This window comes from Aethalodelphis obliquidens, unplaced genomic scaffold (assembly GCF_003676395.1).
Source record: "Aethalodelphis obliquidens isolate GAN/ISIS:26980383/991018 unplaced genomic scaffold, ASM367639v1 scaffold53, whole genome shotgun sequence".
Classification (NCBI taxonomy): domain Eukaryota; kingdom Metazoa; phylum Chordata; class Mammalia; order Artiodactyla; family Delphinidae; genus Aethalodelphis; species Aethalodelphis obliquidens.
The window spans coordinates 5,263,183-5,286,239 of NW_020837997.1; the positions used below are offsets into that span (position 1 = coordinate 5,263,183).

Consider the following 23,057-nt stretch of genomic DNA (forward strand, 5'->3'; position numbering starts at 1 on the left):
AAGCGTATCCTCACGTCCTTCACAGTCAGGCCTCTGTATCCGCGGGTCCCACATCTGTGGATTCAACCAATTGCCAATCACATTGGTTGACTCCGTGGATGCAGACCCTGTGGATATGGAGGCCTGACTTACCTGCAACCTCTGGGATGCGATATGAGAACATCTGATTTTTATCAGTGACACAGATCATATTGGTAATCCTGCGGGGGTTTGCTGTCTACTTTCAGGATGGAAGGAAAAGCAAAAGTCCAGTTAGCAGCTGGTGAAAAGTAAAGACGGAATTTTTTTCACCTCTTACTTCCTGGGCTCCCTCACCCCACCCTACATCCATAGATCCCTTAGGGGGTCAATGGGCCTCGGGTGAAGACGCTTGCATTAGTGGGAGGCGAAATCAAGTTAGTAGGTCATGAACTGCATTAAAAAAGGAGGGGCGTGACTTCCCTGGTGGTCCAGTGGTTAAGACTCTGCGTTTCCACTGCAGGGGGTGTGGGTTTGATCCCTGGTCGGGGAACTAAGATCCCCACATGCTGTGCGGCCGGGGAGGAAAAAAAAAGTGGCGGGGGGGACATGGAATGAAGGAGATAGACAACTTCAGCGTATAGGGCATGTGCTAAGGGGAGATACAGATTCTGTGAATATTTCATTTTGGTTGTCTGTTTGTACGTCTGAGTACTGGGCTCCACTGCAAAATGTATTTCTTACTGCGATTGTGGCTAGAACAGTTTGAATGCTATGGACTTGCCTGTCTGAATCTCAGTTTCCTTATCTGCAAAATGAATCATTACCTGTCTCATCGCATCATTTAATCATCGATATGTGCCTGACACAGAGTTTGGAATCTGTGCACATTGGAGGGATGCTCAAGTCACCATGGGGGTCGGGGGCAGAGGGACCAGGTGGGGAGACCACCACCCAGCACCCAGTGCCCCTCTGGGCTTTCCCTTAACCCACAGCTCTAGCTCCAAGGCTGGACTTACCAGAATCCCAAAAGCCATGACTTTGAGAACACATTCCAGAGAGAAGAGGGAAGTGAAGACAATGTTGAATACCCTCAGGGCATTTTCATAAGCAACAGAGGCCCCGTAGAACTAGAGAAGAAAGGAAGTAGAGCAGTGGGGTCAGTGGGCACAGTGTCGAGGACCAGGGCTGGGGTGGCTTCGTGGCTGCCCTTTCCCCGGGGCAGGCAGGACTCGGACACTTGGTTTCCCTATTGATGTACTGTGGAGCCAGCCCGGGCCCCAGGCAAGCTCTTCACTGGCTGGGCTACTCTTTTCAGGTCAAAACAAAAATTCCTTTCTTGAGTCCTATCTTAGCAGCTGAGATCGCGGGAGAGCCTGGCCCTATCGATGGGCCTCCTGATGGGATGCAGGATGTCTACAGCATCCTCTTTGCAGTCATTTCTTTTTTTCTTTCCAGATGTCTTTTTAAATTATTACCTGCACACTCCTATGAGACCACTTCCCAGACCAAGACGTAGAACATTTCCAGCACCCTTCCCAAAAGTTTTCTTGCACCCCTTCCCAGTTGATAGCCCCCGCCCCCCGCCAGAGGTAACCGCTCTTCTGACTCCTTATGACTCTTGCCCACACTAATCAGATTTGAACCGATAACCTTTACATCTAACTACCAGGTTACAGGAAATCCAGCAGATGGAGGAAACCAATGCACCCAGAGGTGGGACAGTTTTCATTCAGCTCATCTGGTTTCCTCAAAAAGTTAACAGCGCGGGGTGGTGGGTGGGGTGGGGGAGGGTCAGAGGACAGAGATTTAAAAACGAAAAACTGGAGACCGTGTGTAGCCATTTAGATCTTGACTCAAAATACAACTCACTGTAAAAGACGTTTTGGGGACAATTCAATACGGATCTTACGGTGTTAACACTAAGCTTGTCAGGCATAAGCACATGTAGGAAAATGTTCTGATTACTTTGGAAAGCGCACTGAAGAATTTAAGTGTGAAATAGTGTGGTGTCTATCATTTAAAACACTTTAAAAAATAGATGAAGTGTCCAGAATAGGTACATCCGTAGAACACAGATTAGTGGTTGCCAGGGGCTGGGGGAAGGGGGATAGGGAGTCACTGGTAATGGGGATGGGTTTCCTTTTGGGGTGATGGAAATGTTCCGGAAACAGATAGGGGTGGTGGTTGCACAGCATCGTCAATGTACCAAATGCCACTGAATTGTACACTTTAAAGGGTTAACGGTAGGTTATGTGAATTTCATCTCAATTTTTAAAAAATGAGAAAAAAAAAATAGATGAAGCAAACGTAGCAGAATGTTCCAGATGGGTAACTCTGGGTGATGGAGACTGGGTATTCACAAGCGCCTGGATACTCAGGATGTGGTCCAGGGACCTGCAGCATCCGCATCACCGAGATGCTGGTTAGAACTGTGGAGTCCCAGACCCACCCAGACCTGCTGAACCAGAATCTGCATTTTCACAAGATGCCCAGCTGATCTGTGAGCAGTTTGAGAAGGGCTGTGCTGTTCTATCTTTCTGTCTTCTGTTTGTTTGAAACTGTTACGTTCCTAACAATGAAAAGACAAAGCACTTGCTTATGGAGATGAATTTTCAGGTGAATACAGGCACCGCTTTTTTACCAATTCAAAAAATCAACAGCTAAATTTGTTGAGTGTTTTTAAGAATTGAGAAATGTGCTAACGTCTTTGCAGAAGCTTTCTTATTCAATCCTAATCCCCACAGGGGGCAAGGAACGTGCTATTATTATCCTTCCCATTTTATTGACAGGGAAACTGAGGCCCTGAGATGCCACTGGTCACTAGTGCAAGGTTAAATGGTGAATTAAATGGCAGAGCTGGGCTCACATTCAGGCTTTTGGTCTTCAAAGCACAGGGTGAGAGGTTTTGACTTTTCACCCTGAAGAGGCTCCACGGCCCCGAGGCTCGCAGGGTCTTTACCTGCTCTTCCCTCCTCATTTCTTTCATCAAACATTTATCAAGGGGCTCTTGTTCCCTCTGAGTTAGGCCCTCTCTGAGCCCCTGAAATTCAGGGGTGATCAGTACTTGTCTGGCCCCTCGGAGCTCACAGGCAGGTGGTAGACTATCAGGCAACCCAACACTGATATCGTGGCACGTGAGATAACAGACAGGATGCTTGCAAACACCTCATGCGGTCCTGGGAGGTCAGGGAAGGCTTCCTAGAGGAAGGGCTCTGCAGGGGCAGCTGGAAGGGGCTGGCCAGACAAAGTGGTGGGAACCGTGTGTCAGGCAGAGGGCACAGCAGGAACAGGGGCTTGCTGGTGACACAGAGTGCCGTCTGCCTGGGAAACTCGTAGCCGGTTCTGTTTTGCGTGGGGCAGGGGCGCGGTGCGGATTAAGCGGTGCCTGGGGGGAGGGGGGACTCACCTTCATCATGAGCACGATGGTGTTGAGGGCGATCATGGCCATGATGGTGTACTCGAAAGGCGGGGACACCACGAACTGCCACATACGGTACTGGAAACTCTGCTTGTTCTGGGGCATATGTCGGGTCAGGGGTTTAGCGCTGATGGCGAAGTCAATGCAGGCCCTCTGCGGGACAGAGCACAGCGGTGTGAGGGCCTGAGGCAGGAGAGAGGCGGCTGGACACCCAGCACCCCCCATCTCATTCGATGCAGCTCTTCTGCACGTCTGCCTGGATGTCTGCCTCTCTTGCCCACCCCACACCCCCCATAAGCTCCTCGCCGTGAATGTTTTCTTGTGCTGACACTCCCCCATGATCTCATTGAATCCCCTTAGCAAACATGACCAATGGGTACTATCAGTAGCCCGCACTTTGCAGGTGAGGAAAATAAAGGCTCAGAGAGGTTAAGCCTGACGTGGCACAGCTGCCTAGTGGGCGAACCTTGAATTTCAACCAGAGTCTGACATTGAAGCCTAACCATTCTTTTTAAAAATTTTATTGACGTATAGTTGATTTAAAATGCTGTGTTAATTTCTGCTATCCAGCAAAGCAATTCAGTTGCTTTTTTCATATTTTTTTCTATTATGGTTTATCACAGGATATTCAGTATAGTTCTCTGTGCTATACAGTAGGACCTTGTTGTTTATCCATCCTATATATAATAGGATTCCTCTGCTAATCCCAAACTCCCAATCCTTCCCTCCGCACCCCACCCCCGGCTCTTGGCAGCCACAAGTCTGTTCTCTATGTCAATGAGTCTGTTTCTGTTTCATAGATACATTCATTTGTGTCATCTTTTAGATTCCACATAAAGTGATACCATATGGTATTTGTCTTTCTCCTTCTGACTTGCTTCGCTTAGTATGATAATCTCTAGGTCCATCCACGTTGTGAAGCTTAACCATTCTTTCTTACCGACTATTTTGCTTCTCCTTCTCTTTGAGGGAAGGAGACAGGGAGGAATAAAAATTATTTAGTCTTAGAGGCCAACAAAGCAGAGGAAGAATGCATTCTAGGTCCTCCACCTAGCTTGGATGATTCTAGAGAAGCAAAGGGTCACGCGTATACTCTCTGGTGGACTGGATTTTCATTCGTAAATATTCACCACCCCTCCCTGGGGGAGATTATACTTCCCTGCCCCACTGACATCAGACATGTGACTAGCTCTGGCTAATGAAATGTGAGAAGTGACACATGTCACTTCAGGGCACAAGCCACAAGACTTGGACCATGGTTTGCCATTCTCTCTTTTTTATCTGAAGCATCTTAAAGGGGAACCAGAATAAAGATGACATGGAGCAGAGCCACCTGGACATGCAGTCCAATTCCTTTGTGGATATCTGGCATTGAGATGTGAGGGCTGCTTGTTACCGTATCATAACCTAGTCCAAACTGACTGATACATACACAACTTCTCTCTGATGTGTTTTCCTCTGGAAACCCCATGAAGGGCTGCCCTTCATGCAGGCTGGATTCTGCTCGGAGAATGCTGCTGTTCCCTCCCCAGATGCCCGCAGAAGCTGGTTCCTCTGTATGTGTGCATGTGTGATGGGGGGGGGGGTGTCAGTTTTTAAGTGGGGATGTAAGTGGGAAGTGGTACCTCATTTTTCTCCAGGCTGTATTCCTCCATCATTTTGTCCCCCTGCTCCTGGAAGGTGATGATGATCAAGGCCACAAAGATATTGACAAAGAAGAAGGGGAACACCACAAAGTAGACAACGTAGAAGATGGACATCTCCATGCGGTACCCAGGGCTGGGACCCTGGTTCTCAAAGGTGGCATCCACGGAGTGCTTGAGGACCCTGTGAGGACCGGGGTGGGGAGAGGGGGGAAAGTGAGACAGGGGAACAGAAATGGAGGAAAATATTAAGAGGAAACAGAAAAGAAATGAAGAGTCGTCACTGATTTCTGACTGCAGTCACCGTGGTTACTTTATGAAGCTGTAATCTTCCCACCTCTTTTGCCTGTGGGGAGTGTTGACAGCAATGTCAGTTACTTCTACTGCCCTGTATGGAGGGCCTGTTACGTGCCAGAAATGATGTTCAACATTTTATTCATTTTCTCAGCAACCTTCTCAGGGAGGTTATTACCGGCTCCGTTTTGCACACAAGGAAACTGAGGTTCGGCTGTAGATCACCCACTCAGATGTGGCCAAGGTGGGATTTGAAACTAGGTTTGTGGTGATGAATGGGAGTGAGTAGGGGGTCACGGAGGTGGGCGTGTGTGTGTGTGTGTGTGTGAATATTTAAGCACAGGTGGTCGTGGGAGCCGAGGAGGGGTAATGAGGATGCACCTGGAAGTGGGTGTGTGCACGGCTGCTCTGTACCTTTGCACACATCACTCACTGCTCCAGCGCTCTGCCTCTAAGGGGCACCATTCATCCTGCAGACCTGATAGATTTGTGTATTAATGGTGACAGCTTTTTGGCAGGTGGCCATAAAGTGCCTTTTTGGAGCAAGATCATTAAGTACATTGCAACGCTTTTCTGACAGATGGAAGTCAAGTCTGTTGAGGAAGGGGTGTCTTTAAAAAATTCGCTCAAAGGTGCCTGAAGGGCTAGCGCCGGCCCCGCGCATGTGGATACTGAGCGTGTGCATGGGTGATCAGACAGGCGTGTGTCGGTTGGGGTGTTTGCTGAGCGAGGGAGGGAGGTGAGGATGCTGAAGGTACCCACTGGAATCTACCAAACCTTCAACCTGCATGCAGCCGAGACCTCTGGAGACACTTGCCAGGGGCACAAATTCAGCGGGTGTCAAACCCCTCAGTAATCGAGATAAATAATATTTCACTGTAATATTTAGTATTGCCTGCAACATGTTAAAAAGTCACAAGAAATGCCCCAAAGCCCCTGATGAACAAAATCTCAAAAATTTGAAATTTGAGGCCTTCCTTAGCAATCCAGGGGTTGAGACTCATGCTTCCAATTCGGGGGGCACAGGTTTGATCTCTGGTTGGGGAACTAAGATCCCACATGCCACGCACCGTGGCCAACCCCCCCCTCCGCAAAAAAAAACACCCCCCAAACAAAAAAAAACTTAAAAAAGAATTAAAGTTTGGACTTGCACAAGTCAGTCTCACCCGTGTCACCCCAGTCTTAGCCCTGTCTGGGATAGATTGGTCCTGTGGTCAAACCGACTTGGAAAATGCCAGGTTCCCAGGCCCTGGCTTGGAGGTTTTTGTTCGCCAGCACCGGAAGGGTTAAGAGGATGCGACCGCATGTGTACGTACATGCGGCCTTTCCGTAAATTAGAAACGGTGCCTGTTCTGGGAGCACACAGCCCCGTACACTCAAGGGGTTGGCAAGCCAAGCGACCGCTGGATTTCTGCCCCGAGAAGCCCAACCACACCACATACGGCCGACACTGTTCTGCTGACGTCTTGCATCTTGCATTGTCCCCACTTCTGGAAGCCAGGAGCAAACCCCTCCCTCCCTCAGACCTTTCTCAGCACTGGACCCTTTCTTGGACCCTTTCCTCTCCTGCTCACTGGAGGGCCCCCGAGCTCCTCCTGGGGGGCTTTCTGACTGGACCACTTACTGTGGCCAGCCTTCTCCCGTGGACACGGTGAAGAGGGTCAGCAGAGCCCATAGCACGTTGTCATAATGGAACTCATACTTCTTCCACTCTCGGTCCCGCGCCTTCACCTCGTTCTTCTCATAGAGGAGGTACTTGCCACTGTCACAGAAAGTGGTGACCATTAGTAAATGGAGGGACGCCCGTATTTGGCCACCAGACAGACGGGAAAGGGGGAGGAAGAGGGGCTCACCAGCCCATGCTGCTTCCCACAGCCCAGGAAGCCCGTTTCTCCCTGGAGCTCGTGTGCATTCATTTGGAGGTAAATCCACAGATGATGCCACAGCCCTGTGTCCAGTGGGAGAGCCAACTCAGAACCTTGTATCCTTTTCCAACTGGAACACTTCTAGACCCAAGGGTGGGAGCCTCAGGCTTGGGGGGGGGAAGTTGAGAGCAGGGAGGGAGACAGGCACATTTCTGGGTTCATCAGGCCAAGGGGGGCAGCCGCTCGCTCTTCCTTCTCAGGGTAGGAAACAAAGGTTAGCCCCAGACTCCTAGCCCAATGCCCGGGATCCTTCCAAATCCAGGAACCAGCCACCAGAATAACCACCGGCTGCCCTTTGGTGCATAGTAATTGTTGATACTAGTGACAAAAGCAATACTGACTGAGCGCTTGGTCAGTGAGAGGCGCAGCACTTTCCTGGACTGAGTCCAGAACTTTCCATCATGAGGATGACCCAAAGATGGGGGGGATTTCAGATCCACAGTCCCTTAGCCACAATTCCAAACTCCAGAGAGCTCTGAAAACCAAACATTTTTTCCTAATCCGGCGGTTGGCAAGTTCCAGCCTGCAGACCAGATCTGGATCTGGCCCACAAGCTAAGCAATGGTTGTTTACAGTTTTAAATGGTTGAAACTAAAAGAATTCATTCATGACAGATAAAAATGATAAGCAATTCAAGCTTTAGTTTCCAGAAAGAAAGTTTGATTGGAACACAACCATGCCTATTGTCCGCGGCTGCTTTGGAGTTGCATTAGGTGCAACGGAAAGTGTATGCAAAGTCAAAGACAGTTACTCTCTGGCCCTTGACAGACAAAGTCTGCCCATCTCTGATCTAACGCGTTTGGCAACAAAACCTGACCCAATTGCATGTGAGTCTCTTTGGACTTGTTATTTATCCCGTTTGGTGCAAATAGTTGTATGTTCCCAGGCAGAAATATTGCATTTGATCACAGGGCTGCCTTAATTTAACTGTGTTGTGTGCTGTGTGGGACATGCACCCCAGAGTATTTCTAAAAATCTCAAAGTATTCTGAATTTTGAAACACATCTGCCTATAAAGGTTTCATACAAGGGAACCGAGATGTGTATTAATATCCCCTACTTGACAAAGGTGGCAACTCAAAAGTTAAGCAACCAGCTTATGGCTCATCCTGAAGTCATGGGTCAGAGGCTCCTATTCCAAAACTGTCTTTCTTTCTACTTACAGATTCAAGCTGGTTGTAATCGGGTCACCCCCAACGCCCAACACCTCAGTTTCCAAGCCCAGGATGAAATGGAGAGGACCCTATGGTCCTTCCCCCTCCACGTCCTTAGCCTGCCTTTTGTCTATGCAAAAACTTTAGCCAAAGAATGAGTTTAATTAGAAAAGTGAGAAAATGCAGAAGCAAAGGAAAACAGTCAAAGGAGACCAAATAATAATAGTTTAGTCACTAAGCATAGTCAAGGACCTTTAGTTCCTTCTCAAGAGCTATAGATAATATTCTGAGCCATATCCTTTGATCTGTCTCATAGATACTGAAACCCCACCAGGTAGAAGAAGTCAACTACATGATGACCAGACTGTAGCCATGACAAAAGCTGCCACAATTCTGAGAATTGGCCTCAAGGAAATGGGAAAAATCTGACCCTGGAACTGAAGATTGACTGTACTTTTTAAAACAATCAAGATGACGCTGATCAGACCACCACATGACCAATTTTAAGATGACTGTCAGGGCTTCCCTGGTGGTGCAGTGGTTAAGGATCCGCCTGCCAATACAGGGGACACGGGTTCGAGCCCTGGTCCGGGAAGATCCCACATGCCGTGGAGCAACTAAGCCCGTGAGCCACAACTACTGAGCCTGCGCTCTAGAGCCCACGTGCCAAAACCACTGAAGCCCACGCGCCTAGAGCCCGTGCTCCGCAACAAGAGAAGCCACGGCAATGAGAAGCCCGCGCACCGCAACGAAGAGTAGCCCCCGCTCGCCGCAACTAGGGAAAGCCACGCACAGCAACGAAGACCCAACACAGCCAAAGATAAATGAATAAAATAAATAAATTAAAAAAAAAAAAAACAGTTGACTGTCACAGTTGACCGTGCTGTTTCTACATGTAGCTCCCTCTCTCCATCTATAAAAACTTTTGTCCACTGGTTGTCAGCGCGGGGGGAAGTTGGCCTCTGGACGAGAGTCTGCCCTCCCTGCACCCCCCCCCCCCCCGCCCCGCCCGCAGTTGCTGGCAAAATAAAGCAAACGTTCCTTTCTACCAACTTTGCCTCTTTAGTGGCTTTTGAGCGGCGAGCAGCCGGACCCCACTTTCGGTTACAAAGAGACTGGTGCATCTGGCCGCCCCCTACCTGCCAGCCCCCATGGGGATGCCTAGGAGAGCCAAGACTCACCGGCAATCTTTCTCAAACTCCTTGGACTCATCGGTGCAGTGGAAGAACTTGCCCTTGAACAGCTGCACGGCCACCACGGCAAAGATGAACATGAAGAGCATGTAGACGATAAGGATGTTGAAGACGTTCTTGAGTGAGTTCACAACGCAGTCAAACACGGCCTGGCGGGTGGGGTGGAAGGGACAGCGTGAGGGGCTGGGAACAAGCATGGCCTCCACCTCCAGCCGCTCATCACACCCAAGTATTGTCATTAGTCCTATTTTACGGGCAAGGACGTGATCCAAGTTCCTCGGTTAAGGCCACGCGGTTCTGAGAAATGTTGGGGCTCGGCCCGATTCTGAGTTTTTATGCATCGAAACCCCCCCAATTTTAAGCCCTGGGAAATGGGGCCGCTTCTCCGAGCTTCTCCAAGGTAAGCTCATGGCTCTTCAGGGCAAGAGGAAAGGTCCTCGATGGAGATGTCATTTCCTGTTCATTCTGTGTCCCTGCTTCACGTCACTCCCCTCCCCATAATCTGGAGTTGTGGTCCCCTCCCTTTTGCCCACTGATCACTTGGGGGCGCTCTGGATTTGCGAGCTGACTTCACGTGCCCTGCGTAAGATGGAATCCTTCCGTCCTCCTCTAGAGAAGGCAGGGGTCCCAGTCTGCCGGCTTCCCCTGGGGGAGAGAGTGCATAGCTTTCATGGGGCTTTCAAAGGGGGCTGTGACCCAGAAAATGGCAAAGAGCCCCTGAACCGACTACTTCTGGGTTCCACATATCTCAATGCAAGCAAGCTTTCCCGTCCAGAGGGCGGCCACATTTCCTCTTTGAATATTTATCAACAAAAAGGGGGCATTCGAATCATTATTTCCCAAATCATGGGGGAGGGCACACCACCGGTGATATCAGACGTACTTTTAGGTCCTACAGGAGCCCAAGACCAAGTAACACTGAATCACGTGGTAGCAAAGTTATTTTCTCTCTAATGCTTTCAATCCTCTTGAGTGAAGGAGAAAGTCTTCCTTAGTTGTTACTGTGTTAACACCTAACATTTATACTTTTCCTTTTTTTTTTGGCCGCGCCATGCGGCATGCAGGATCTTAGGTCCCTGGCCAGGGATGGACCCTGTGCCCCCTGCATTGGGAACACAGGGAAGTCCCTGTACTTTTCCTTTTTAACCAAGAAAGAGCAAGTATCCATGCTCAAAGCCTTTGTCAGGCAATTATTTTGGGGTAGATTTTAATAACAGTTATCTTATATTTTGAACAGATATTTAGTTTTACCTTCTGTTAACAGTGGGTTTTGGTTTTCCAACTTAAGAAACTTGACAAGCATTTCCTTTTAAAATAAATCCACTCAGGTAAAAAATAAAGTGACTTAAAGCAACGTATTAAGAAAGAAATAATACAGGTGCTCCTCAGGTGCATCATAAATTGAAAAGGGGTGTTTGAATGACTAGATTTCATTTCCTTCCTTCCTTTTTTTTTTTTTTTTTAAACAACAAGCTTTTGGGAAATTCTGGTTCATGCTATTTTTTTCAAGTTTCATTTATTTATTTATTTATTTATTTATTTGCGGTACGCGGGCCTCTCACTGTTGTGGCCTCTCCCGTTGCGGAGCACAGGCTCCGGACGCGCAGGCTCAGTGGCCATGGCTCACGGGCCCAGCCGCTCTGCGGCATGTGGGATCCTCCCGGACCGGGGCACGAACCCGTGTCCCCTGCATCGGCAGGCGGACTCTCAACCACTGCGCCACCAGGGAAGCCCCTATTTATTTTTTAAAATTGAAGTATAGTTGCTTTACACTGTTGTGTTAGTTTCTGCTGTACAGCAAAGTGAATCAGCCATACGTATACATATATCCCGTCTTTTTTGGATTTCCTTCCCATTTAGGTCATCACAGAGCACCGAGTAGAGTTCCCTGTGCTAAACAGTAGGTTCTTATTAGTTATCTATTTTATACGTAGTAGTGTATATATGTCAATCCCAATCTCCCAGTCCATCCCACCCCGCCCCCCCCTTTCCCCCTTGGTATCCATACGCTTGTTCTCTATATGTCTGTCTCTATTTCTGCTTTGCAAATAGTTCATCTACACTATTTTTTCTAGATACCACATATATGCATTAATATACAATATTTGTTTTTCTCTTTCTGACTTACTTCATGCTATTTTGGAACAGGAGATATTGGACCCTAGAATAGGCAGGGGAAAAGTTAAAGGTTATGTGGGACCAGAAACCTAGTTTCCTGCTTCCCAGAATAGGGTTATGCCCTGTTTTATCCACATGATGCCTTCATGGGAATTAAGAAAAGGGATCTCAACTTTGCAAGAGACATTTCATATATTGGAAAATTACCATGATATACAGATTTTGTTCCATTAACTCACTTTACTGCCATCTACTGGAGAGTTGTAGTAATAAGTATATCCATATATAATGGCTGTGCTGTTAGCAGCATCCCTTTCAACGTAGTGTCCTTGAGCAGTGTGAAACCTGCTCAACTGTACGTGGCAACCCTGATAGATCTTCCACATACCCCAATCTCACCTTGAGCTTTGGCAACCGCTTGATGGTTTTAAGAGGTCGTAGCACCCGAAGGACTCGGAGGGATTTAATCGTGTTGATGTCCTTTCCTTTGCTATTGCCACTGTGGAGGGATGTTAGAATGGGGAGAAGGGAAAAGAGGGAGCCAAGGTCAGGCTGGGTGGTGGGTGGTCCACAGCCCCAAGTGGCCCCACCCTCCCAGGCTTAGGAGTCTGGGGTGGGCCTGGCATAGCCATGTCCTTCCCGGAGAAGAGTAGTCAGCTCCCCTGCTACATCTGGGCTCAAGAGCTAGTGAGTAGATGGCCCTTTGTGGTTTTGGTCTCAGGGTTTGTTGCGGGCCCTGGCTGAGCCTGTACAGCTGCATGGGGTGGCTCTTGGATCCAGCATGAGGAAGTTGGCTGCCCCCTGTGTGCTCTCTTTGGAGGTGGTCTTAGTGAGCTTTTAGAAAATGGGATTCCTCCCTCTTCCAACAGGATGTAGGAAATGCTTAAAGTGGCCTTTAAACCAGAGCTCCCTTCCCCCACCCCCTGCCCCAATATTCCCTGAGCCCACAGGAGCGGAAGGAACCAGAACATCAGATGTCGAATCTCTGCCTCATTCTTTCAGGGTATCTGAGCTCAGACTGCTGCATAGGGGTTCAGTCCAGGGTCTACTGGGCCTGAGTCTTAGCACTGCAGATGTCATGACACCCTTAGCCAACCATGATTCAAGCGCCCCCAAAAGGAAGGCATTGGGTGTGGCCATCAAAGGCTTGTGATTAATGGAACTCACCACCCACCCAGCTGCCCAAGCCAGAAACCCAACACTCGTGTTCAGCTTCCTGCCCTCCATCCTCATCCCCAATGGGTGACCCTCCTACACATGGCACCATCATAGGTCAGACCCCATCATCCACCTCCCCACTTCCCCCCCCCCCCCACTCCCTGTCTCTCTCTTCTTCCATCTTTTCTGCACACAGTGGCCAAAACCAATGACCATGTCACTCTCCTACTCCGACTCCTTCTGGAGCAGCTGAATTCCTAGAAGTGCAAACCCCTAGCTCGGCATTCAAGGCTCTTAGGAATCGAGTCCAACTTACCTTTCTGTTTGCATTCCCATTGATTACTACACAACCCAAGCCCCAGCCACATTCTTTCACTTCTGTTCCCTCTGCTAGAAATGCCCTTCCTCCACTTCTTCATTCACAGAACGATGCAGCCCTCAAAGGCCAAGGTAAATGTCCCTTCATCTGACAGCCTCCACTGACTGCCTCTGGGCTCTGCCAGGCCCCAGTGCTGTTTCAGAATCACCTTTGTTCCTGTCATTGGCTTCTGGCTTTAGACAGAAAACTCTTCAAAGGTGAAACTGTGATTTCTTCTCCTATGTGTTCATTTTCCCTTTAACCTTGGTTCTTGTCTCTGCCCCCAGCATGTGCCTGGTGTGTAGTTTCAGGACACATGTGACTGGATCCGGATCAGAGGTCTTTGGGGGCCAGTTAGCAAACATCTCCCTACAGTTCCCTTGGGTCATGAGTAGAGCTGCCCCAGAGACACCCACCGTGGTGTGCCCAGGTACAAAAATATTCTTCGTGACATTTGCTTTTTTTAGGGTTCCTTTTTCTCATCTTTCAGAGAAAAGAGAATTGGACTTTAACCTGCCAGCCACAACCGTGCTCCAGGATTCAGCAGTCTGAACATGGGATTTTCTTTTCTAAACCAAAGTCATCAATCATTAGTATCTCAAGGCTGTGCACCCAAAGTATGAGACACACATCAGGAGAGTCACTGAGATATTTTCAGGCAGATCACGAACACAATTAAGGAACGGGATCACACAGGGAAACAGCTATGTTTTCTTCATGTTATCTTTCAGGCCTCCCGTTGTGGTCAGAGAGGAAGTTTCTGCTATGTGTTCATAGGTCTTTAATGCCTCCCTAACACGAATTTCCCTTTTAACAAAGAACCCAGCTTGAATGTAACAACTTGTCACGCAACTGTTTCATTCTTGTTGGATTCACTTTTGCAGTTGCCTGTTCTAACTGAGGTTAACAATACTGGTTGTAAGGGGATGGCATAAAGTGTTCTAGCAAAACTAAAATGAAGTTTAGACTATGTGTTGGTGGAAAAAACGTCAAGGAAGTGGACATCTAGGTTGTATGTGGAACGGGCTAAAATCTTCATGGGCCAAACTGCTAACATTTGGGAACACACCTCCTGGGGCACATCTACTCATCTAAAAATGACTCCACGGGCATTCTGGGGGTCTCTCTCCTAGGAGGCATTTCTCCCTGGGGAGAGGCTGAGAACAATCCTGTTTGTTGAGACACCGAGGAGAGTGTTCCTGGCAGTTTGGCCCCTGAGCACGCAGGAATGGCTTGACCAAGGTGTTCTTACAGAAAACAACCCGATTTTCAAATCACTTTGCTGAGAGTGTAGATCTCCTGTTGGGGGTGGGGGGTTACTTACTCCTCTTCAAGCCCAAGCCCTGGTTGTTTGGACTGTCCACGCTTCTCCCATCTGGGAAGCTGGACATTCACTCCCCTGATAACTCCCCATCCGGCTCGTCTGCCCTATTGAAATAAGACCATGGGGAGACCCCCTTCCACGCCCTTTATGTTCTCTTCCAAGAACTGGGCTAAATGGTGGGTCCTGATGAGAGGCAGTGGCCAAGACCCCTCCAGGCTCCTGCCCCTTGGGGAGCAGGCTGAGGGGACTCTGGTCACTGCAGGCGACAGGACGGTGGCAATGACACAAGGCTACAGAAGCAGGCCCAGAACCAGTGCGGCTGCATCAGAGCACAGAGAACGAGACAGAACGAGAGAGAGAGAGAGAGAGAGAGAGAGAGAGAGAGAGAGAGAGAGAGAGGCACTTTACCGTGTACTGCTCCTGGTGACGTGGCGTCGGAGGGAGAGACAGATCGTAAGCGGCCTCAGAAGAAAGAACACAGAACACACACATACGTGCACACACACCTGGGCACTCCCCTGCCCTGCCTGGGCACCAGGAGGGGCCGCCTTAGGCTCGTGGCCCTGGATGGTATCCATCCTTCCATCTGGAAGACGCTTGTTCCGTCCCCTGCCTTTGGCTGGCCCCCGGCACTGCCCAACAGCACCAAGACAGCCCAATTTCCAAGTAGCAGGACAGCCCCAAATTATCAACTACCAAAGGCAAATTCGCCACTGAAGGTCCCTGCCAAGAGCTGGAGAAAAACCCTTTTTTTAGAAATTTTTAGAATGTCTTTTTTTTGGCCACGCCTCGCAGTACGCGGGATCTTAGTTCCCCGACCGCGGCCCCTGCATCAGAAGTATGGAGTCTTAACCACTGGACTGCCAGGGAAGTCGTTTAGAATGTCTTGCAGGGGGTGAGCTTTGGAGTTAGGGGGACCTGGGTTTGACTCCCAGCACTGCCCTTAATTATCGTTCTCATCTGTAAAACAGACCTTTGGGGGGGCTGATGCTTGATACCCAGTAACTACGGCTTTGGCTTTACCCCCTAAGTTATGAAGGAGAAGGGGGGCAGCTAAGAGTTCCAATTTGGGATGAAATTAAGGGGCAACTCTCAAGAGCCTTCTGGAAAAATGTGGGCCTGGGGGAAGCTCTCTGCATCTGGCAGTGGCCCCTTGTACAACTCATCTTTGGAATCAAGGGTCAGTCTCATTTTGACCCTCCAACCATGACTGGAGATCAAGGTGCAAGAAACTTGATTGCCATGAGAACAGTGGAAGCCCTACTGCCAAGCAGGTTCTCTACATAATATCCCACCTGCCACCCCCTTTTGAAGTTAGTGACGTTTCTAAAAACATAATGGGTCTTACAAATATTCCCAACTGGATTTTTCCCCCCCCGCTACCTTTCGCTTTACCTCAGTGGCTTTCAAAGCTTAACATATCTAGGAATTGTTGCATAGATAGAATTGTATAGATTCTCCTTTTTGGATTATTGAGGAATTTTTCAGTGACAGTGATTTCTGCCCAGCCTGATGGATGATGTTAGGTGTAATATGTGAGGCTTCTGAATGTCACTGCATCTGTCTGTGGCAAGGTGGTACCATTATACCCATTTTCCAGATGAGGAAGCTGAGGCTCAGAGAGGGAAAGTGACTTGTCCAAGGTCACACAGCCGGGGGAAGTGGCAGACTGAGACTCAAACCCAGGTTTGTGTGTCTTGCACGCGAATCTTCTTTCGATTTCATTACACACACACAAAAGAATGCCTTCACGGGTAGGGGCTGTTTTGAGGATGGGATAAAAAAAAAAAAGGCAGCCCGGGGGCTCCTTCTTTGGCTTCCTGGCAGTTGGGTTCCTGAGCACGCAGGAGTGGCTTGATCAAGGTGCTCTGCCAGCCGTGCGGGCCCGCTTTGAGGGAGGAGTGGCAGCCCCAGATGGACTCTTGGCAGTGAGGGCAGGGTCATGATTTGCCAGCTGCTGAGAAAGGTCAGTTGGCTACCCCGTTGCATGGGCACAGAGCGTGATGTCAAGTGTGGTGACTCATGAAATGGTGTGTTAATGGTGGTCGCATGGACACAGCACACAGTCAGTAGATGGAGCAGGACACACGCACACAGATATTTGGGGGAGGTGCAGGAGGGGTGGAAACCATCGGGAGAGCTTCGACACATCCCTTGGAGGACCACGGGGATCATTTCCCCACGTCCGAGACGGGGCCACAGTCACAGCACTGCCGAATCCTTGCCTCCTCATTCTGCTGACTTGTGAAAGTCTCCATGTTCAGTGCTGGGAGATGGGCAGCAACCCTCAATCTGACAGCTGACTGCCCTCCACAATCTCTCTGGTCGTCAGTTTCCTCATGTACAAAAAGGTAATAATAAGAGAACTTCCTGCGTGGGGTTGTAAAGATTAAGTAAATGGAAGCTGTTACTATCATTACCCAGTCAGGTTTGTCAAAGTTACGGGGAAACTGAGGCACAGAGAGGTTCAGGGACTTGCACATCTAGAGAGAAACCGGACAGCCTTGCTGGAACCTTTTCCTAACACCATCAGGTTCCTTTAACACTTGTTGGGGTTCTCAACCTTGTCTATGAGGAGACAGGCACATAGGACAGATAATGTGAGTTAAAAGAACAGAAAGAAAAGAAGCAAAGGACTCTGGGATTGGACACTCAAGTGGAGACTCTCAGAGCAACACCTACTCCTGCCAATGTGACCTCCGTCTGGTAACAAGGAAAGACAATAAGGAAAGTCCTTGTAGGGCGAGAGACCTTCTCAGGTAAGAGAGGCCAGAAACCTGAAGGCAGAGGGAGGACTCTGAAACTTTTCTGGGGAAAAATGTAGCAGCCTGGGTGTGGGGCCCCTTCTCTGGCTTTCTGGCAGATTGGCCTAAGGCATGCAGGTGCATGCCAGTTGTGCCTGGCCTGTGGCCCTGCCCTGGAAGAGGAGTGGCAGTGACAGATAGGTTCTTGGAAGTGAGGTGGGGAGGGTGTGGCAGGGGTGGGGTCTCAGGGTCTACCTCTTCCATCCCTGTGACCATCACATAAAAGCGCTCCCCGGGTGGTCAGCTCTTCTAAAACCCCAAGAGAGTCCCCAACACTTGTCAGGACCCCACTGGCAAAATCTCACACACCCCAGTTCCTGCAAGGTCCACGAGCTCACTGGGACTCCTAGGGATGACCTGAAATCCCTGTCCAGACCCTTTCCTCGCATAGGAATTGAAAAAAACAATTGGAAACGGGGATTTTCAATGGCATTAACTGGCTGGCTTCATGCCTGTAGCAACTTCATAAAACCAGCTTCACAGGTTGACTCTACAAATACGCTGCTAAATTTCTCTGAGCTGGAGGTTCATTTTGAATATGCCCTTGTATAACTTTATATTTAAAACAAAAACTCAAAGATTAAAAAACAAAATCAGCTCCCTGTGGCAGATTCTTTGGCAGATGCAAAGAACCATTTTGCTCGATTCTGGGTGGAAAAACAATTTTGTTTTCGCAGATTAGGTTTGCTTAAAGTTGAGCCTAATTGCAGCTCCAGGGGAACTGTGGCCCATCGTCGCAAAAGCTCTACGGTTTGAAAGGCTTGTTCCCAGGTCTTTCGAAGGCCACACTTTTCCCAAATCGGGAGGCCAAATGAGGGATGGAGATGGGACAGGGCAACAGTGGGGGCCCCCTCTTCAGCACTGAAGCTTGTTGGCTCCCACAGAGGTCTGGAAGGAAAGTGTCAAGGATGAACTGATGGGCAGCAGACACTACCTCTATTGTACTACACCCAGTGGTGGCCACGGAGGGCAAAACCCACCACCCAGAGCACAGCTGGCAAAGGGGGGTGTTGTGTGTGGAGAGATAGATGTGGTCTCTTTCTGAGCTCTGGGGGACCTGGGGGCTGCTGGGCAGACGTCATCCTGGAGGGCTGGAGGAAGTGTGGGAGGGATGCTTGCCTGCACTTGCCTTCCCTGGACATGAAGACCACCCCAGGTCAGAACATGGTGGGGACTGGGTTTTTGATGCCAGAGCAAATGGCAGAGTGTCTGCCTTCTCCAGGCCATGGGGCCCAGGTTAGGCAGAAGGTCAAGGCGAAGGACAGGATGGAGGGGAGAGAGAGAGAAAAGAGTCTGGAGGAGAGGGAGAGGGAGAAGGAGAGGGGAAGGGGGAGGGGAGACGGGAGGAGGGAGGGGAAGGGGAGGTGGAGAGAGAGAGAGAGAGACAGAGAGGGAGTCAGAGAGGGAAGGAGAGAGAAAAGGGGAAAGATAAAGAAGGAGAAAGACAGAAACAGGAGCAAGGGAGGGAAGGGGATTTGAGATGGATTCACTCCAGGATGAGGGCAGTCAAATGTTTTGGCTTTTCAGAATCGAAACTTTCTCAGGACCTAGCATGGTGCCTGACTGACACCTTGTAGAAGTTGCTCACATAACTGATGGACAGAGGGAGGAGCATAGTTCATTACATTCTCATATACACAGTGTATTACCTTTTAGAATCTTTTTTGGGGAAAGAAATTTGTGCTACCTTGATAAGAAACAAATTGTATCTTGTTTGTATTTTATACATCTCCTAATTCCAATGAGGTAGGTTTTTTTTTTCATTTTTTATTAGTCAGCATTCTGTGAAATTTCTGTGTTAAATCCTGTGCTCACTTACCTATTGAGGTTCAGTGCTTCTTATTGATTTGTAATTGCTTTTTATATCTGAAGGCCATGGATACCTCGTCTTATTTGTGGTAATCTTTCTCCTCTAATTTCCTGTGCACTTTGATTGTTATTAGTATTAAACCTACAGGACATCTTAATGAAAATGTAGCCAAACTTCTTGAAGTTTTGAGATGATCTCTTCCATCGTTCTAATGATCAAATACTCAATTACTTAAAAAAGTGGGAGAGAGAGGAGGAAGAGTGGAAGAGGGACAGAGGAAGAAAGAGAGAAAAGGAGAGGGGGTGGAAAAGAGCAGACACAGAAAGAGGAGGAGAAAGTAGAAGACAAAGAGAAAGGGGGTGGGAAGTCTGGCCAGAGTCAGAAATACATTCAGCTTCCTGACCTTCATGGTACATCTCCACCAGCTCAGAGGCATCCAGAAACTCTGGAGATTTCTTGCTCTTCTGACACAACTTGATCTCATTGTGTTCCCAGGGGAGGATCTGAGAATGGCCCAGTTTAGCCCTTAAATTGGAAACGGGCCACCACACTGGCCTCCTGAAAAACCAAGTCCTCATTGTTTGGTCAGGTGGGCCATTCAAGGGCTCTTCCAGGTCTGCTGAGAAGGGGCCCAGGAGGCAGAGGCAAAGGGGAAGCCCCTGATTTCTCATTGTGTAGGTGAGGTGGGTCTGAATCCCTTTGAGACTTTTCTTTCTGGGGATGGTCCACTGTGATGGGCACAGACAGGGTCCCTAAGAAGATTTGTTTCTGGATTAGGGGCTGATTAGGGTTTTTCCATCCTGCCCCAAGCGTCTACAAGTTGAGGAATGTACTGCTAAGTTTGCTACCAGGGCCCTAAGAGCTAATGGCTACTCAGCCCTCGGACGCCATCTTGGAATCGCATCTTGGAACGGCTACTAAGCCTTTGGGCGCCATCTTGGAATGACTGCTGAGCCCTCAGGTGCCATCTTAAAAGGGCTGCCCAGAATTCGGGTGCCATGTTGGAATGGCTGCTCAGAACCCAGCTGCCATTTTGACATGGCTGCCCAGAATTTGGGCACCATCTTGGAGCTGCATGATGAGGCATGACCTTTCAGAGTGTCCTAGGACTGCCAGGAGAAGTTCATGACACACAAGGGGAGTCATCAGGTCTATAACTACAGGGCCTTCGGGCACAGGGTGGGGATCCAAATTCTCATGCACATTCGTTTCCTGATTGTCTTTTGAGGGGCTCCCCAAAGAGACAGTGGCTTGGGCAGAGCTTGTAGAGCAGAAGGAAGATGAGATGTCCCGGTGGGGCTAGTCTACGGAAAGCAGCAGAGCAAGGGGTCGGTGGCATGGCTGTGTGAGGAGGTAGAAGGTGGGAGGCCTTCTCCTTCTTCCTCCGTGGTGGCCATCATGCAAAAGCCAATCGAAGCTCTTCCCGGTGGCATGCGGATGCCTCCCACCACCCTGGAGCCCACTCTCCCCTTCTCTACACCCCGAGAATACGTCCCCTGATTCAATGGGCTGGGGACGGAGGGACGAAGAGGCAGGAGGAGTCCTCGAGAGGACACTTACGTGAAGGCAAAGGCCACCAGGGCCCCACTGACCACTATGAAGTCGAGAATGTTCCAGAGGTCACGGAAGTAGGCACCCTGGTGCAGGACGAGCCCCAGGTCGATCATCTATGGGAGGAGAAGAGACAGCACTCTGACCCCTCATCCCCACCCTGGGGACCAAGATCCACCCTTTAGCCTCAGGAGGAGGGGCAACAGGAGGGGGCATGGTAGTCAGTGGGACCACCTCATCCTGAAGGGCTGGGACAGTGGCCAGAGGACCTGGGGGAGGAGTGAGAGCCCCTGCCCAAGGCACCTTCCCACCTTGTGAAAGGTAGTTCTGACTTGCTGGTTCTTAGGTCAAAACCTTGGGATCCCCCTGGGTTCCTCACCCCACATCAGATACATTAGCAAACCCTTTTGGTCTGCCTTCCAAACCTTCCAAGAATCTGCCGACTTTTCACCACCTTCTCTGCCACCACCCTGGGCTGGTCCCCATTATCTCCTGCCTGGACCAGTGCAATCGCCTGCTCCCAGTTCTCTTGGGTCCCACCCACCCTGCTCCCCCTCTCAAGCCTGCCCTCCCAGAGAGGCTAGAGGGTGGCTGTGAACACCTGAGTCCAATCATGTCCCTCTGCTCAGAACCTTCCATGGCTCCCACCTCACTTGGGATAAAAGCCTAAGTCCTCCCTGTGGCCCCCAAGTTCCTGCATGGTTCGTCCCTCCCTGCTCATCTCCCTGACCTCATTTCCCCACCCTCCTCTCTCACTCCTTCTGGATGCACCAGTTTCCTTGATGTTCCTCAAACACACCAAGCATTTCTAATCTCTGGGGTGAGGCTCCTGCACCAGGGTGGCATTCTTGAGGGTGCAGAATCCTGTGGAGCCCTGGCACTCACCTTGATCACCATCTCAAAGGTAAAGACGCCTGTAAAAACGTAGTCAAAATATCGCAGTACCTGCAGGGGATAAAAGCAAGGGAGCAGCCGATCACTGGCTTGCTCCAGCAGAGCCCCCCGTGCACCTATCCTTGGTCCACTGGGGTGTGTGGCCTCCAACAAAGTCCCCAGGGAGCAGAATCTCCATCCACATGAGGAAATGCTGCATCCATGTACAGTTGGGCAGGCCGTGCACTACCCAAGGGCCTCCTCCCACTGTCTCAGGGCAGATTTGTATGTTGTGACTGAAACTGTCCAGCAGATGGCAGCAAAGTCCTAGCAAAAAAATCACTCTACCAGGCTGGTCTGCTTACCAAAGGAAAGGGCGCCTTTTTTATCTGCCCAAAGCACTATATGGACTAGAGGTGGCCCCAGGGAAGTTCAGGGAGGACTGCATCTCTGTGGGTGACAGGTCTGATCCCCCAGTGCCTCTGACCTGCTGGGTCTCCTGGGTGAGTAACTGTTCCCACACAGGATTTCCTAAACATGATTAGCCGTCCAGGACAGACACTGGGGACAAACCTCACTGTGGTGCCCAACTCCCTCCCCACTCCGGGGCCACACACTCAGCAGGGTGGGTTGATTCTCCCTCACCCCACCACTTTACACAAGTGGTTTCTGTCTGGACGGGCAACATCCTGCACTCTGGCCCCTTTCCTGGCCATGCCATAGCACATCCATGGTGTGACCCTGGCATGAGGATGTTGAGTGTGCTGGCACAGTGCCCAGCACGTGGTAAGCGCAGGGGACTGACTTCATCAGATTTGCCTTGGAGAAGTAAGGGCTGGTAATTACTAAGGATGGCCACCAGAGGGCGCCTGCGAGCACTCAAGTCAGGTCACCCACCACCCTCGTCTCTGCTCGAGAACCCCTCTGTGGCTCACACCGCACTCGGGTAAAAGCCAAAGTCCTCCTCGTGGCCTCCAAGGCCCTGCACAATCTGCCTGGCCACCTCCTTGCCCTCATCTTGTCCTACTCTCCCCCTTGCTCACTCTGATTCTGCCACCCTGGATGTTCTCACCTCAGGGCCTTTGCACAGGCTGTTCCCTCTGCCTGGAATGCTCTTCCCCATGTTCCAACTGATTCCCTCTCTCTCCTCCTTTATGACTTGGCTCAAATATCACTTTCTCAGTGAGGCCTTCCCTGACTGCCTGTTTAAAATTCCACCAAGTCTACCCCTTCCCCCATATCCCTCATCCCTAGCACTTATCACATCCTGACACACTATTTGTTATAGTTATTAATAATCTCACTGTCCACCTCCCCAACCTGAAAGTCAACCTCACAAGGGCAGGGATGTTTATCTGTCCCTGTGGCATCTCCAGCTTATAGTACAGGGCCAGGCATACTCAAGAAATGTTTGCTGAATGAATGCATGAATAGCTGTGGCTGCACTGGGTCCTGCAGGAGCTGGGATCTGTGA

At 49.8% G+C, this 23,057-nt stretch overlaps 1 protein-coding gene across 1 annotated transcript in view; it reads right to left on the reverse strand.

The window, feature by feature from the left end:
• CACNA1A (calcium voltage-gated channel subunit alpha1 A) overlaps nt 1-23,057 on the reverse strand; it is a 126,756-nt gene that overhangs the window by 39,198 nt on the left and 64,501 nt on the right. Inside the window, exons 19-26 of the mRNA XM_027085850.1 lie at nt 21,596-21,655; nt 20,720-20,826; nt 12,105-12,204; nt 9,576-9,736; nt 6,941-7,078; nt 5,005-5,206; nt 3,368-3,532; nt 978-1,088 (exon numbers count right to left, since the gene is read on the reverse strand). Of these exons, the coding sequence (XP_026941651.1) occupies nt 978-1,088; nt 3,368-3,532; nt 5,005-5,206; nt 6,941-7,078; nt 9,576-9,736; nt 12,105-12,204; nt 20,720-20,826; nt 21,596-21,655 (1,044 nt within the window). The remainder of the gene's footprint in view (nt 1-977; nt 1,089-3,367; nt 3,533-5,004; nt 5,207-6,940; nt 7,079-9,575; nt 9,737-12,104; nt 12,205-20,719; nt 20,827-21,595; nt 21,656-23,057) is intronic.